This window comes from Saccostrea cucullata, unplaced genomic scaffold, assembly GCF_032062105.1.
Source record: "Saccostrea cucullata isolate Sc308-1 unplaced genomic scaffold, CSIRO_AGI_Scuc_v1 ctg2355, whole genome shotgun sequence".
Classification (NCBI taxonomy): Eukaryota; Metazoa; Mollusca; class Bivalvia; order Ostreida; family Ostreidae; genus Saccostrea; species Saccostrea cuccullata.
The window spans coordinates 311,456-327,322 of NW_026928590.1; the positions used below are offsets into that span (position 1 = coordinate 311,456).

The 15,867-nt window shown below is 33.7% G+C and overlaps 3 protein-coding genes across 4 annotated transcripts in view; 2 read left to right on the plus strand and 1 right to left on the minus strand.

Annotated features, from left to right (window-relative positions):
- Positions 1-2,177, plus strand: part of LOC134278084 (tripartite motif-containing protein 2-like) — an 88,212-nt gene extending 86,035 nt beyond the window's left edge. The window contains exons 1-2 of one of the 2 annotated variants that reach the window (XM_062760403.1): positions 137-221; positions 318-2,177. In XM_062760403.1, the coding sequence (XP_062616387.1) occupies positions 344-2,044 (1,701 nt within the window). In that variant the 5' untranslated portion in view covers positions 137-221; positions 318-343 and the 3' untranslated portion in view covers positions 2,045-2,177. Of the gene's footprint in view, positions 1-136; positions 222-317 lie in introns of those variants that run through there. The other variant, XM_062760404.1, reaches the window with a different exon arrangement.
- Positions 2,178-3,164: 987 nt separating this feature from the next.
- On the minus strand, positions 3,165-10,628 carry LOC134278092 (threonine aspartase 1-like). Its single transcript, XM_062760421.1, has 12 exons — positions 10,502-10,628; positions 9,107-9,175; positions 8,261-8,381; positions 8,077-8,161; positions 7,666-7,745; positions 7,085-7,176; positions 6,781-6,897; positions 6,455-6,530; positions 5,023-5,136; positions 4,283-4,357; positions 3,980-4,053; positions 3,165-3,687 (listed from the first exon to the last, which is right to left on the minus strand). Exons 1-12 carry the CDS (start codon positions 10,595-10,597, stop codon positions 3,616-3,618), a joined length of 1,071 nt encoding a protein of 356 aa, XP_062616405.1. The 5' UTR covers positions 10,598-10,628; the 3' UTR covers positions 3,165-3,615.
- Positions 10,629-11,228: 600 nt separating this feature from the next.
- On the plus strand, positions 11,229-13,519 carry LOC134278091 (E3 ubiquitin-protein ligase TRIM9-like). Its single transcript, XM_062760420.1, has 2 exons — positions 11,229-11,283; positions 11,460-13,519. The coding sequence occupies exon 2, from the start codon at positions 11,489-11,491 to the stop codon at positions 13,043-13,045; it is 1,557 nt and encodes a 518-aa protein (XP_062616404.1). The 5' UTR covers positions 11,229-11,283; positions 11,460-11,488; the 3' UTR covers positions 13,046-13,519.
- Positions 13,520-15,867: the final 2,348 nt, after the last annotated feature.

The following is a 15,867-nucleotide window of genomic DNA, read 5'->3' on the forward strand; positions in this document are numbered from 1 at the left end:
CTGGTAACGCATTGGACAATTCTTCTCTATAAACGAAATAATAAGATAGCTATATAAGGAAGAATCCTTGAACACGCCGACAACTCATCCCTTTTAAATCATCAACTTCCCGTACTTATATTTGTCACTTACAACTCCCGCATTGTGTTCCTTTTTATGATCAGGAAATAACAGACAAAACCCATCGTCAATTCAGTTTATAACTAATGGACCAACAATAAGTATAAAAACATCATTCAGCATTTCACTTAATGATAAATTGTATTTTCTGACAAGGTATAAATGCTTCTATGAATATATTATATTTTTATTTTCAGATTGACTTTGAGCTTTAAAATTAATCATGGACCCCCGTACCAGTGCTCAGGACGTGATGCGATGTGACCTGTGTGAGACCGCTGTGGTACAGATGCACTGTGATACATGTCTTGTCAAACTATGTACATTTTGTGTAGGAAAACATATTATATCGGATGAATCCAAGGATCACAAAGTCGTGAAATTTCAGTCTAGGAAATCTACTCCCCTCTACCCTAAATGTACTTCTCATTGCAAGGAACAATGTGAAATGTACTGTAATCCATGTGACATTCCTGTCTGCACAAGTTGCGTTGCATCTGATAAACATCTTGGTCATAAATTTTTGAAAATTTTACATGTTTTAAATGAAAGAAGAAAGAAAATTATGAATGATGCAGCTGAATTAAATGAAACAATTTATCCAACTTATCAGGACATTGCCTCTGAGGTACAAAACAGAATGAGTCAGTTAGAAAAGGAATATGGAGATCTCTCAACAGCCATAACAAAATATGGAGAGGACTGGCACAGAGAAATTGACAAACTTGTCCTGAAACTTAAAGCTGAAGTTGATGTCATGAAAAACACACAGTTACAAACTCTACAGAAACATCTAGATGAAATAAACAAGAACATTTCTGACATCAAGGATGAAATCGATATAATTGAAATGGCTATAGACACAAATGAATTGTCAAAACTGTTTAGTGTCACACCCAGTGCACATTTATACAGAAATCTTCCACACAAAACGATACTATCTTTACCCAAGTTCACGCCAGGAACAATCCATGAAGAACTTGTTAAAGTGTTTGGAGCCTTATCATCAAGTTCTTCAACTTCAGATAAACATGGCTACAGCATGAAGACAACACAGAAATCACCAGAAGCTGGATCCTCTCCTCCAGTCAAACAGCTGCTTGATGAACCAGAGACTGTCACCACCATAAAAATAGACATACATTCTAAATTCTTTCCATACCTTTACAATGTGGCCTGTCTGAGTGATGAAGAAATCTGGACAAGTGGAGGTGACAACACCATGAAACTCTACAGCATCAATCAGGGATCACTACTCAAGTCTATCACAACCAAGTCAGGGAACACACCAAATGTCATAGCAGTGACAAAAAGTGGAGATCTAGTTTATACTGATAACAGAGATAGAACTGTGAACATTGTGAAGAATGAGAAGATAGAGGAGGTGATCAGACCACAGAACTGGAGACCTAGCGGTGTCTGTAGTACCTCCTCTGGTGACCTCCTGGTTATCATGGACAGTGATGATTACAAACAAACAAAAGTTGTCCGTTACTCTGGCTCCATAGAGAAACAAACCATTCAGTTTGATGATAAAGGTAAACCTCTCTATTCATCTAGTCTTTATAACAGATACATAACTGAGAACAGGAACCTGGATTTCTGTGTGTCTGACAGTGGATCTAGAGCAGTAGTGGTGGTCAATCAGGCCGGGAAACTGAGATTCAGGTACACTGGACATACTCCTGCTCCAAAGAACAAATCATTCCGTCCACGAGGAATCACCACAGACAGTCAGAGTCACATCCTTACAGCTGATATTGACAATAACTGTGTCCACATCATAGACCAGGATGGACAGTTCCTCCGTTACATACACTGTGGACTGAGTGTACCCTATGGACTGTGTACAGATACAAATGACAATCTGTTTGTTGCTGAATGGACAAAAAAACAAGTGAAGAAAATTAAATATTTGCATTGAGATAAATCATTGGTAACCTGAATAATGTTTACCTGTAATGAGGGAATTTTCTAATATTTTGCCATAAGGTCAAAAAGTTGCCCAAAATTATGTATCGAATTACAAAGAAATTGAAACAAAGTCTCATATAGAAGCACCAAATACTTCAAAACTTATGATTTCTTTATATTTTAGGGACTTATCATTTATATCATTTTAAATCAAAATCATGCGGTCAAAAATATGTACATACATGTATCAATCCATACAAGTCATGATAGTTTTATTTGTGTCAAGTATACCCTAAATCATAAAATTCCACACAATTATATACACTGTATCTGAAGGGAATGTCGGTAGTAAAACATATAAAATATATTTTATGTAATAATATACTTGTATCTGTGTTATGCCCCGCAGTGGGATCATGATTGGAAATAAATTCTATTCCATTCTATATTATTATATATGGGAAGAAAATTGCAACATTGATGAAATGTTTTCAATAAAGTCAGATATTCCATTTCATTAGGCTCATTTTCCATGCAGTCTCATAGAATGTAGTGAATCGAGTTCAGTAATGAGTATTAAAGTAAAATGCCTAGTGGACTTTGTCAAGAATTGACCTAAAATTAAGTGAAAATGTTTGAAAATTCTGCAGACTTAATAAGGCTTTATATGACCAATAAGCTAGGGGGTGTCCTTACTGTGGCTCGAACCTACAACCCTCAGATTTAAAATCCAATAGTCTACCGACTGAGCTAAAGGGTTAACCCACTACAGTAAAACTCGGTTATAATGAAGTCACTGGGACCTATGAAATTATTTCGCTCTATCCTTAAGGAGGAATGCCACACCAACTTTTTATTTTATAGATCTCTGAGTCAACCTTTATAAACAATGGTTTCAACATTGAAAGGCCGACATTATTTTATATGAATTTTTTTGCATTTTTTCAAAGAAAAAAAAAATCAATTACATCCAAATAGGGCAGAATTTGCAGCCCTCCGTCAGCAAGTAGTGGCGTCTCCTTACTAGTGAAAAATTCTTGAAAGGGACGATAAACACGCAAGCAAACAGGTTACTGTTGAAGGAGAATGTTTATGATTCTAATTGTTCGGAGGTGATTTCCTTAATAGTAACCAACAACCAATTTCGACAAGGATGTTTTATTAGCTTTAAGGTTAATTTGAATCTTTGTAAAATTCTCCAAACCAGAGACAAAAAGTCTTACAAAGGCAAACAAAATGAAATTGCATTATATAGTTTGTCCCCTTGAATGAACACAACAGAGGCGGAAAAATTATGTCCCTGGTTTTCCATTATGTCTTCCATATGGACACTTGTCAAAGAATTCCTCTTCCAGTATCTGCATATAACCTCGTTTTGAAACATCAGACATGGTGAAGGACTAGCTATGGTGCAGTTCCAAGTCTTTATATTTAGAATCACAGCCCCTACAGATGTGGTCTGGGATTTCCCTAGTCTCAATATATAGACTCAGCCCCTTCAGATGTGGTGAGAGATTTCCCTGGTATCTATATATAGACACACAATAATTGGTTTGTGAGGACATTCTATTGGGTATCCTCTCATATGGAGACTCCAGACATGGTGAAAGATTTCCCAGGTATCCCACCTTCTGGGAGTCGAGACATGACAACCTGAAATGACATACATGTACATAATCAATAACCGATATAATATGAAATTTCAGCAATACTTTACATAATATAATCATGTGGTTACTACAAAAACGAGACTTGTTAGGAAAGCTTAATTAATACTGAAACATCTCACACATTGTGCTTATATGTAAGAATAATGCTATGAAACCTAAACCAGAAGTGTTTAACTTACCCCTCTCTACCACAAATTTATAAATCTTGGTCAAAACAATATTATTTACAAATTGAACATTATCTGAAAAAGCATTACATGCATTATGTACATTACCTTTGGTTTCTTCAGTGAAGAGGACATATACCCCACACACATGCTATCTGTTGTGTGACCCCATAATACTTCCACTGTGAAATAAAATTCAAATAACGCAGTGTGCATAAATAATCTACCAGATTTCATTTGATATGCTATACATACAATGTTATGTTTGTTTATGTAAGATATAAATATCCATGAAAATTGCTTTAAAAGGATATCAGTGTAATCTATATGCAAGAATCTAATTAAAAAATCATAGTCAAGATAATCATTTTTAACATGTCTTTATAAGTACAGTTAAATCTCCATGGATACCTGTATCCCCCTCATTCTGTTTGAGAGCCAGCACCCCAGCTAACTTGTCAGCCTCTTCTTCTAAAAACTCCGACTCTGTCAGGAAAAGAAATACAAAATTGTATTCAACTAAGCTTTCACTGATAAATTATATTTACTGTGAATTTTTCAAGTCAATTAATGCTTTTGTTTTCAGCTAAGAAACTGATCAGAATTGTTTACCATCCTGGTTACCGACTTCAGATAAATTTCAGAATTGTACGGTTATGGTTTTATATTTTAGTCTATGAATATAAAGCTATAGATCCCGTTATGCAGATGTAGTGAAATTTATGGCACAAGATTTTCTGTGCATTGTTACAGGGATGTATTTCTTCACTTTCAGCATTTGCCAATCAACTACCTGATTCTGGACATATTCCATGATCAACTTTTATATTATATCTCCTAACATGTCTATCCCTTAATAGTTTTCAACAGACTAATAAACCGGTTTATTTAGAATTTTTGGTCGGGTGTCAGATATTTCTAAACAGTCAAATTTATTGGTCCTTAGACACGACTATAAAGGAAAGCTAGGATCAGTAGCGTTATGGTCAAGGATTAAGCATTAAACCATTATCATGATCCAGTTCTGCATCTATCTGTAGTTACTGAACTTAAAGCATTTTAAGTTTGCCAAGTCTAGTCTAACAAAGTCACTGACCTTAGAAGTTATTTCTAAAACAGTTGGACAGTACTAGACTAGCAAAGTCACTGACCTAAGAAGTTATTTTTAAAACAGTTAGACAGTCCCAGACTAGCATTATCTTCCCGTTGTATAGACAAGGCACTCTCTCTGGCCAGTAATGTCTTCATAATGTGTTCTCCACTTCCTGTATGAAATGTATAATGATATAAAACACATGTTATATGACAAGAGGCCCAGGGGCCACATCGCTCACCGGAGCAATTTGCTAGGAGAATCAGAATTAAAAGTTTACTGAGTCTGAGGGGGGAAGCTTGAGTTTTAACCCCCCAGGGGTTTATGGTTTGAACAAACTAGAATCTACACTGCCTGAGGATGACCCCATATAATTATCACTAAGCATGAATTTGAAGTACTTGAAACGGGATTTTAAAAGGTTTCATTATATAATCTTGTGTAAAACTTTGATTGTCCATTTTGGCCCAATCCTATCCACGGGGGTCATGATTTGAACAAACTTAAATCTACACTATATGAGGATAATTTCACATGAGTTTCATCTTTCCTTTGGCACTCCAAATTTACAAAAATGAGCTAAACATAATTCCACAGTTGATAAACTAGTTTTATCGGTTGTAAACTATAGTTTACAGACTGTAAACTATAGTTATCAAAGTTGATCTATATTTTTCATCTGTAAACCAAAGTTAACACAATAATCTATGTTTCAGAACCGTAAACTATACTTTACACTGAAAACAATCATTTGCGATTGCAAAACATATATTTTCTGATACTATTTGTAAACTATGATACACAACTCTTAGCATTGTTCTTGATTGTTACTTAAAGTTTATAGACCTGAATATATGTTTATCAACAAAGTCTTTTGTTAACGTTTTATTACAGACAGATAACTTAGATTAGCATCTTTTTAAACAACAGTTTAATATAGTTTTACAGGTAAAAAGTATGGTTAAGGAATTGTTAACTATAGTTCATAGTTTGTAAACCATAGGTTACAGTTGATACACCTAGTTTATCAACTGTGAAACTATGTTTAGCTCATTTTTGTGAATTTGGTATGCCATACATAGGATTTGAAAAGTAATATGTTAAAAAATTATGGTAATAGATCCTTTATGAGTCACATGAAATATATTGTATTTAATGTAACATTCTATTGAAATTCCAAATTTTCTGCAAAATGACATACTGTATATGCTTCTGAATAAATTTGTTGGGTTTCATAACTGCATCTGAATGACTTCATTTCTTTGAATAATAAGACTAGTGAAGTTTTAGATTTTGCAAAAAATACATACGCACACCGAGCTTACATCATTAAAAATGTATGAGTACACTACCTTTCCAAAGATTTGGGTCAAACATATATATGATTTTTTTGGCAATATGTTTGCACTAATCTAGTAAACTGTTCCTTACACTTTTCATGGTTTCCTAGGTAATTCTGTGACCTCTATCTAATTTTAAGGCTGTCTTACCTGATGTACTGGTTCCCACCCCTGCTTTTCCTGGTCTCTGATTGTAGGCCCAACATCCTGCACCATATGTTGCTGCCTTAACATTAAGGAGTAAATACATGTATCAAAAGTCAAGTGTTTTTTTCTGCCTCTCAATAAAATCATACAATTTTGACCTCACAAGCTCTGTCCACTGTTCAATTCAAAGACCTCAAGTGAGCATATTTCCCAATATATTCAGTCAATAACCTAAACATAAATGTCCCTTATCAACAACTTATCAAAAGAATTCATCTTTTAGATACTGAGTAATATATATAATTTATATTTATTGATAGTGTACACACAGGACCAAGCCTACCTGGCTGTTTGAGAGAAATTCCACCACTGGACACCGCTGTTGCTATGTTACCACTGGTATCCATGACAATAGCTCCCACAGTGTCCTGTATCTTCTCTTCTTCCTATCCACCATTATACTCTTTATTATCATCTCTCTACACAAATACAAGAATGATGGTCATATATCAACCTCATTACATTGTATGTAGTTTGAGGCACTGGGAGGAATGAGAATCGAAACTGACCTACTGATTATCCATGTGACCACTTTCCATTAAGAGTGACTGCAGATATTATAGCAAAATTTACCTGTTCTGATAACTTCATTTTCTTGTTGGCGTCTCTTTCATTTACAATGTCCAGTTCCCTTTTGTGATTCTGGTAAGTTTTCTGTGCATCATCTAAAGTATAATACAAGAAGGTCTGAATATTTTACACCTAGCCATTACTGGAGACACCTGCTTTCAGAAAGAGACTGTCATTTAATTGAAAGTCTCTCTTTCCTATATTTATAAACCAATCTTACAGCTTTTACCTTTTTTCATTTATTTACTATTTTACCTGTAATTATGTGTCTAAATTCTCTTTCACTTTGGTAATTTATTGACTATTTTACCTGTAATTAGGTGTCTAGTTTCTCTTTTACCTTAGTCGCATATTGACTATTTTACCTGAATAAGGTATCTACTTTCTCTTTTACCTTAGTCACATATTGACTATTTTACCTGAATAAGGTGTCTAGTTTCTCTTTTACTTTGGTCATTTATTAACTATTTTACCTGTAAGTGGGTGATTAGTTTCTCTTTTACCTTAGTCATGTGCCGATTATTTTACCTGTAATTAGGTGTCTAGTTTCTCTTTTATCTTATGTCAATTATTGATTATTTTACCTGTAATTAGGTGTCTAGTTTCCAAAGTTTTTATTCCATTTTCTTCAGCCCATTGTTTAGCTCCATCACCTACAAGAACACTGAAGAAGACAGTTTACTTTAAAAATATTTATTAAATTAAAAGAAGATGACATCATGATAACATCAAGCCACCATCCCTATTAGATCAGTAGGGTATGTTCAGTCATGAATTACTGCAAATCACTTTTTATTCGAGAGAATTTTATTTTCGCGTAATTACGCGAGACAGTGTGCTCACAAAAATTTAATTCTCACGTATAATAGTATTCCTTAAGATTATATAGACTGATTACCACAATTCGCAAAAATTTTGTCTCGCTAATCAAGAGTCAATGACTATTACGCAAAAATAAGATGTCGCGAAAATTTAGTGATCTACAGTATATTTACCTTGGGTGAAGTCTCCCTAAGGACAATTTGTCCCCCAACTGTCTGGTTACCAGTGAGGCCGACACCTCTATTGGGTTCTTGACACCTGGAACACAAAATATATATTAAAACTTAAACTTAAATCACAAAAAAAAGATTCTCTTTTCCCCATATTTATTTTTCCCTGTATTGTGTAATTTCTTACCAGAAATGGCCCCCACTGCTCCAAACATCAGCTTCTTTCCCTCCATAACAGAGGCGTCACATTCAACAGAGCCACTGAGGTTTAGATTATATCCCATACCTGCATTAGTCAGCACTGAATCCTTAAAGATGAAGACAAAATCTTGCACATACTACAGTTAAACTTCAGTATCTCGGCCACCGATATCTGATTTGAAATCCCAACTACTTTTTCTTGAAGTATATTACCCTGGATATCTCAATGAAGTTTGTGTAACAAGATTTTACAGTGATTTTAAAAGCAATAGTAGCAGATTTAAACACCAAGGAATTTTGGATGATTATTTTTATCAAAAAGAGTTTATTTCTTGTGAAAATATATAAGTAAAGTTAACAGTTAATACCCTCAGATGTGGAAAATAGTACCTTTTTTTTATTAAAGTCATATGTATTGTGAAGTTGTAAAATTAATACAACTGTATACAAGGAAGCCATCTTGGATTTGGTACTTGGCAAAAAAATATTTATGCTAGCTCTCTTTACATAAGAGCATAGCTTTCCATAACTGTTATGTAAAAGCTATGCTGTTGAACAAACCCCAGAAATTTTACTAAAAGTGTTAAGCTTACCAAGTTAATGTTCCAAACTAGATCCAATCTCTGAAGTTTCGAGAAAACTTTACATGTTTGCTCTGCTCCTGAGTTTTATTGATTCAACTGATTTGAGCTTCAGATTACCATTTATTAGTGTCTCCATATTTAATTCAAATACAAACGTACATGTTACTATACCATCCCTGATGTGGTGAGAGAAATATATATTCGTATTTGCTCTTGCAGTTTGAAAGTTTGTAGTTTTTTGTCCATACCTCTAAACATTTAACTGCCTCTGCCACACATTCTACAGCACCCCACCCTTTCTTGAGCAAATGAGACACCTGATAAAACAAAAACCAAGTATTAAAATGTGAAACAATGGGCCCTGACATAGGCCACATAATCCCACACTGCACATCTGAACTATCAAGCTATCAATCTTTACTGTAAAATCACAGGATATGACCGTACGGTAATTTTTTAGAGATTTTAAGAAAAAATATTGATCTAAGTTGATTTAACCTTCTGGTTGGTGAATTATAAAACACATAATTATACGATTCGTATATGAATCCTACAATACATGGTGAACAAGAATTCATCAATTTCATTATCAAAAAGAACATTTTGGTGTTATAAACCTGTCAAATCTCTTCTCTTTTTATCTCATTAAGCCTTTTAAAATTATTTTTTGTGTCAATCTATTTGCCAAATGTTATACAAGGCCAAAGGGTCAAAATGCTCAACGTTTTTTATCAGCAGTTTTTACCCAGTGAAACTTTGAACACAAATTGTGGTCCACCAGACCCCAAAGTCATGATTTGAATAAAGCTGAATCTACACGTACACCACCTGAAGATCCTTCTATAAGAGTATGACTAAGCATTAATCATGAAATTAATGCTCCTGCGAAAACATAAAAGATATTTCTAATACATTTGTATGTATTGATTGCCTCTGTGGTTCCCTATCAGCAGTCATCATGGACGAATCTACATTACCTGTGGATGTTTCCAAAAAGATGTTTTGTTGGTAGGGTAATGATACAAATGAAATGGAGTAACGAAGTTTTGAATTAGAATACCTTGAAGAAACTTCATGAAGAACAGCAAAACCTGAGTAGTTATATTCCTTTGGCAAAGGAATATAAATACTCAGGTCTTGCTGTTCTTCATGAAGAAGTTTTTTCTAGGTATTCCTATTCAATACTTCGTTACTCTATTGCATTTGTGTCATTACCCTACCATTAAAGCATCTTAATCTGCACTAAATCAGGAGACTTTCACATAATTTTCATCTTGAGCAGAAGATTTTAAATTTTTACTTTTTCATAACTATCTCCCAATGGAAGAGGGTGTGGCCCTCCATTGGAACTTTGAACCCTCTTGACCCCAGGATACTCTTTGCTAGGCTTACCGTAGTTGACATTGGGGAACAGTGGTTCCAGAGAGGAAAATAAAAATGTTTTTAAAAAATATGAAAATAACAACAAAGACGACAGACCACGTCACCAATGACAATTTTTTATCAGAAAATTCACACCTCTGGTTCAGTTGAGCTAAAACTCAAATATAAGGAATTTAATCAATCAAGAAATACACAATGAAACTGTAGTAATAATTCTTCTGAAGGGAACATTTACATGTATATTATTAATGTGTATTTACCTTTAAGCATTTAGATTTACAGAGTTTCACATAAGCATCTTTTTTTTGTGTTGAATGGTATCCTGCACCTGGAAGAAATAAATAAAAACATGACATTAAAGAATTTTTATTTATTCCTATTTTTAACCCCCTTCTAAACCAAACAGAAAATAAAAGTTGAGCAACATAATTACAAATTTTGCATTTGTCCCATCATGACAAAAAGCACAAAGCAAGTATGACAAGTTGACATGGGATGCTTACTCCTCTATGGCACTAGATCTCATCTCTGATGCTTCAAGAGAACTAATTTATGTGTTTGCTCTGCCCACTGTTGTATTAATTCAGTTGACCTTTGAGCCTTAAAGATTACTGTTCGTTATCTCCATATTTCATTCATATTCTTGCTACAGCTATACTTTTCCGTTGTGGTGGGAGAAATAAATACAGAATCTTGCTTTCATATGCCTAAGTAGATTGAGAGTTATTTTTATACATGTAATTGAATATTTCTTTTGTAAATTTACATAATTGACATATTACATTTCCAATGCTTTAAAATTATAAAATGTGATAATGTTCTAAATTTAAATAAATATTAAAACCCAGCATTTTAAATTTCAACTGTTATACTAAATTCAAATAATTTGCATAGAAAGGTATCTAAATCCCCTTCTAGACCAGGAAGTATAAACACCTGACAGGTAGATAACACAGGTGTGTCACGTGATCAGTGTGTACTGTGTACAGAGAGACTGCACTTGGAGATCGACCATGGACGACCGCCATTACTGAATTCTCAGGTACCGGTAATAATAAATAGGATAGTATTAACTCATTTGAAAACCGTAAGATTGAATATGTTTTAACCATGGGAACAGAATTCATCTATTTCCTAAGCCCTGTTGGATTAAAGATAGATGTCTTTATTTAACTTTTGAAAATATTCCTAGTAAGAATGTAAACATTTTATTTTCAGATTGATATTATAGAGCTTTGAAATTAATCATGGACCCCCGTACCAGTGCCCAGGACGTGATGCGATGTGACCTGTGTGAGACCGCTGTGGTACAGATGCACTGTGATACATGTCTTGTCAACCTGTGTACAGCTTGTGTAGGGAAACACATGATTTCTGATGAATCCAAGGACCACAAAGTTGTTAAAATTCAAGCCAGAAAATCTACCCCCCTCTACCCTGGATGTACAACTCATGCCAAAGATCAATGTAGAATGTACTGTAACCAATGTGACATTCCTGTTTGCACAAGTTGCGTTGCATCTGAAAAACACCTTGGTCATAAAATTTTGAAAGTTCTACAAGTTTTAGATGAAAGAAGAAACAAAATTAAGAAAGATGTAACTGAATTAAATGAAACAATTTACCCCACCTACCAGGACATTGCCTCTGATGTACAAAACAGAATGAGTCAGTTAGAAAAGGAATATGGAGATCTCTCAACAGCCATAACAAAACATGGAGAGGACTGGCACAGAGAAATTGACAAACTTGTCCAGAAACTTAAAGCTGAAGTTGATGAGATGAAAAACACACAGTTACAAACTCTACAGAAACAACTGGATGAAATAAACAAGACAATGTCTGACATAGAGGATGAAATTGATTCACTTGAAATGATAAGAGACACTAATGACTTGTCAAAACTGTTTAGTGTCACACTCAATGTAAATTTATACAGAAACCTTCCAAACAAAATGATACTATCTTTACCCAAGTTCATGCAGGGAACAATCCATGAAGAACTTGTTAAAGTGTTTGGAGCCTTATCATCAAGTTCTTTAACATCAGATAAACATGGCTACAGCATGAAGACAACACAGAAATCACCAGAAGCTGGATCCTCTCCTCCAGTCAAACAGCTGTTTGATCAACCTGAGACTGTCACCACCATAAAAATAAACATACAAGCAGTATATTCACTGATTTCCTCACAACTTTACAATGTGGCCTGTCTGAGTGATGAAGAAATTTGGACAAGTGGAAATGACAACACCATAAAACTCTTCAGCATCAAGCAGGGATCACTACTCAAGTCAATCAAAACCAAGTTAGGGAACTCACCAGATGACATAGCAGTGACAAAAAGTGGATATCTAGTTTATACTGATTATGATGATAGAACTGTGAACATTGTGAAGAATGAGAAGATAGAGGAGGTGATCAGACTACAGAACTTGAAACCTGACAGTGTCTGTAGTACCTCCTCTGGTGACCTCCTGGTTACCATGATCAGTGATGATTACAAACAAACAAAAGTTGTCCGTTACTCTGGCTCCACAGAGAAACAAACCATTCAGTTTAATGATAAAGGTCAACCTCTCTATTCATCTGGTGTATATGTTACCGAGAACAGGAACCTGGATATCTGTGTGTCTGACTATGGAGCTAATGCAGTAGTGGTGGTCAACTGGAAACTGAGATTCAGGTACACTGGACATACTCCTGCTCCAAAGAACCAACCATTCAGTCCACGAGGAATCACCACAGACAGTCAGAGTCACATCCTTACAGCTGATGGTAACAATGACTGTGTCCACACATAGACCAGGATGGACAGTTCCTCCGTTACATAGACTGTGGACTTAGTAGACCCTGGGGACTGTGTACAGATACAAATGACAATCTGTTTGTTGCTCAACAGAGCAACAAACAAGTGAAAAAAATTAAATATTTGCATTAAAATAGATCCTTGGTAGTCTGAATAATGTTTACTATAGGTATAATGGAGGAAATTTCTTATATTTTGTCACAATTGTTAAGGCAAAAAATTGTGCAAAATTTTGTTTGGAATTATATAGAAAGTGAAACAAAGTCTGTTATCTAAGCACCGAAGATAACACGATTTCTTGATATTTTAGGTACCTATTATTCATATTATTTCAAATCAAAATCATTGCAGTCAAAAAATATGTTCATCAATCCATACATTAAAAGTAAAATGCTGCTGGACTTTGTCAAAAATTGACCAAAATATCAGTGGAAATGTTTGATAATTCTGCAGACCTAATAAAACTTTATCTGATCTAATAACAGAACTCGAGCCCTGTTTACAAAAACTGTGTACATAACACGAGTGTGCTCGGTTTGCTAAACTCTTTACGCATCTCTTAGTTCGGAATGACAATACTTGTGAAGGTGTTTTGCTTTCTAACATTTCTACTCTGAATAAAATTATTTTTCTTGATAAAAGTTTTAATATTTCTCATTAAAACACATCAAAATTGCCACTTTTCTTAAGGATTAAGAATAAAGTTAAAATTTGTGAAAGTGCAAGGATGTGTCAATCAAACCCGCCAAAAAATTTCAAGTTTTAATAATTTTTATATGTAATAAGATTTTTAATTAATTTTTGTGTGAAATGCTATTAAAATATATAATTCATGATATTATACAGAAAAAATGAGAAAATATTAACTTCAAATCTGTGTCCAAGTATCTTTAACCCACTACTGTCTACAGTAACACTCGGTTACTACAAAGTCACTGGGACCTACAGTATCTGCACGGCCATAATATTAAGTGAGTCATAATTTATTTTTCCACTATATACTTAATTGAAAAATGCAATTTTCTAAAATACTTATCAGTGTTATGAGTTGCTCATTTTTTATGAATAAAACACCATAAAATGCAGAATTCTTTGTAGTTTCTTCAGATTAATATTTCAAAGTAATTTTATCTTTAGGCATTACAGTGAAATCACAGGTCAAGTGCAAAATAGAAATTTTAAGACTTCATCATTTGTTAAGAAATTTTAGTAATTTGAGGATTTTCTTTATCATTTTAGGACCAGAAGAATTTAATAATATTCTGCATGATTCAGTGAAAACACCATGAAAATTGAGCTAAAATTGACTTCACAAGTTGGTTTTACAATGAAATATACAGTGTAAAAATGCAATTTTGACTCACTTATGGTCACATACTGTATGATATTACCTCGCTATATCTGTAATTTGTTATATCCGTATAATAAATTCATTAAATTCATATTGCCGGGGATCCAAGATAACTTCGCTATATCCCTGAATTAGCAATATCCATGTTTGTGTTAATTATTACCAAGTTTTACTGTGGATTAGTGCTAGTAGGAACATGGCCTCACTATGTATAACACATTGATAGTCACTTTTTACTTTTTTACATACACTTCTCCCTTTACCAGGTGACATCCAGGAAAACCAATAAAGGACTATGTATGTTAAGAGCCAATTTTGGCCCCCTAAAAATCAGCATTTTAGAATGACATTCAGATATTTTTAATTGATATTTATTTTGTAGAAGAGATTATATTAGATATATTTCCAATATATTTTTCACATTTATATGCACTCACTGGCTATACATGATGACAGAAATAACACTTTTTTATATATCCACCCGAAAAAGCCATTAATACATCTTTTTCTTGATGTTTTTTCTTATGGGAAACATAGTGCGCATTGTAGAACATGCATAGTTTTTCTGTCAGTAATTAGTATTGAATAGATACATCTTTGGTAAAAAATTAGAGTATGTTCTAGATTGCGCTCAATATTTTCTGGAAGAAAAACTGCTTAAAAATAAGCATTTTCATACAAAATATGCTAAAATTGTGGGAAAACATAAACTTTATGATGTCATATTTCTATATTAACAACATTTTGATCAAATTGAAAATTAACAATATAGGTCACATGTATAGCTGTGTAAAATAAAGCTATATATATAAATTGAAAGTAAGATATTCATTTTAGGGGGCCATTTGAGACACTAACCATATATTGCTCTTTAGCTATATACCCTAAAATCTTGAAAATAAGACGGATTTAATAATAAGCCGGTTTTGAAAATAAGCCACCCATTTCTTGCATTAAAAATTACTCGAAAATAAGCCAGTTTTGAAAATAAGCCGGTCATGGCAATGCCATTTAGGAAAGATGTTAAACGTTTGACGATTTTCTCGTCTTAAAAATCTGACAAATGACTATATTTATATACTGTGCAAAATAAAAAGTTTATCTTTCTTTAATTCGTTTAACCTTTACCAATTTCTGCATATGATATAGTACGAACGAGTAACGATGTCACAGTAGAACTAAATCTGTAGCTAATAATGAACTTATGTTAAATTACAAAATAAAGGGTTGTTTATAAAGTATAGATTTAAGTTTGTTCAAATACCCCTCACCCTCCCTTGAACCCACCTTTATATTGAAACTTTTCAAAGCTGAACTGATTTTTGCTTTTACCTAGGCAGTTGCTCAGATGAGTGATGTGGCCCCTGGATCATTGTTAATTAACGGAATATAAAGGATATATCAATAAAAATTTTCATCTTATAAACTAAAAAGACACTATGTATCATATTAATTTAAAAGCATCT

What these genes read in the sequence shown, in the direction of transcription:
- LOC134278091 (XM_062760420.1), top strand. Translation starts at nt 11,489, where the DNA reads ATGGACCCCCGTACCAGTGCCCAGGACGTGATGCGATGTGACCTGTGT.
- LOC134278092 (XM_062760421.1), bottom strand. Translation starts at nt 10,597, where the DNA reads ATGTCATGTTTTTATTTATTTCTTCCAGGTGCAGGATACCATTCAACA. An exon ending in AAATGAAGTTATCAGAACAG is followed by an intron (nt 6,898 to 7,084) that starts GTAAATTTTGCT and finishes AATGGTGGATAG; the next exon opens with GAAGAAGAGAAGATACAGGA. An exon ending in GGTGGGAACCAGTACATCAG is followed by an intron (nt 5,137 to 6,454) that starts GTAAGACAGCCT and finishes CATTTCATACAG; the next exon opens with GAAGTGGAGAACACATTATG.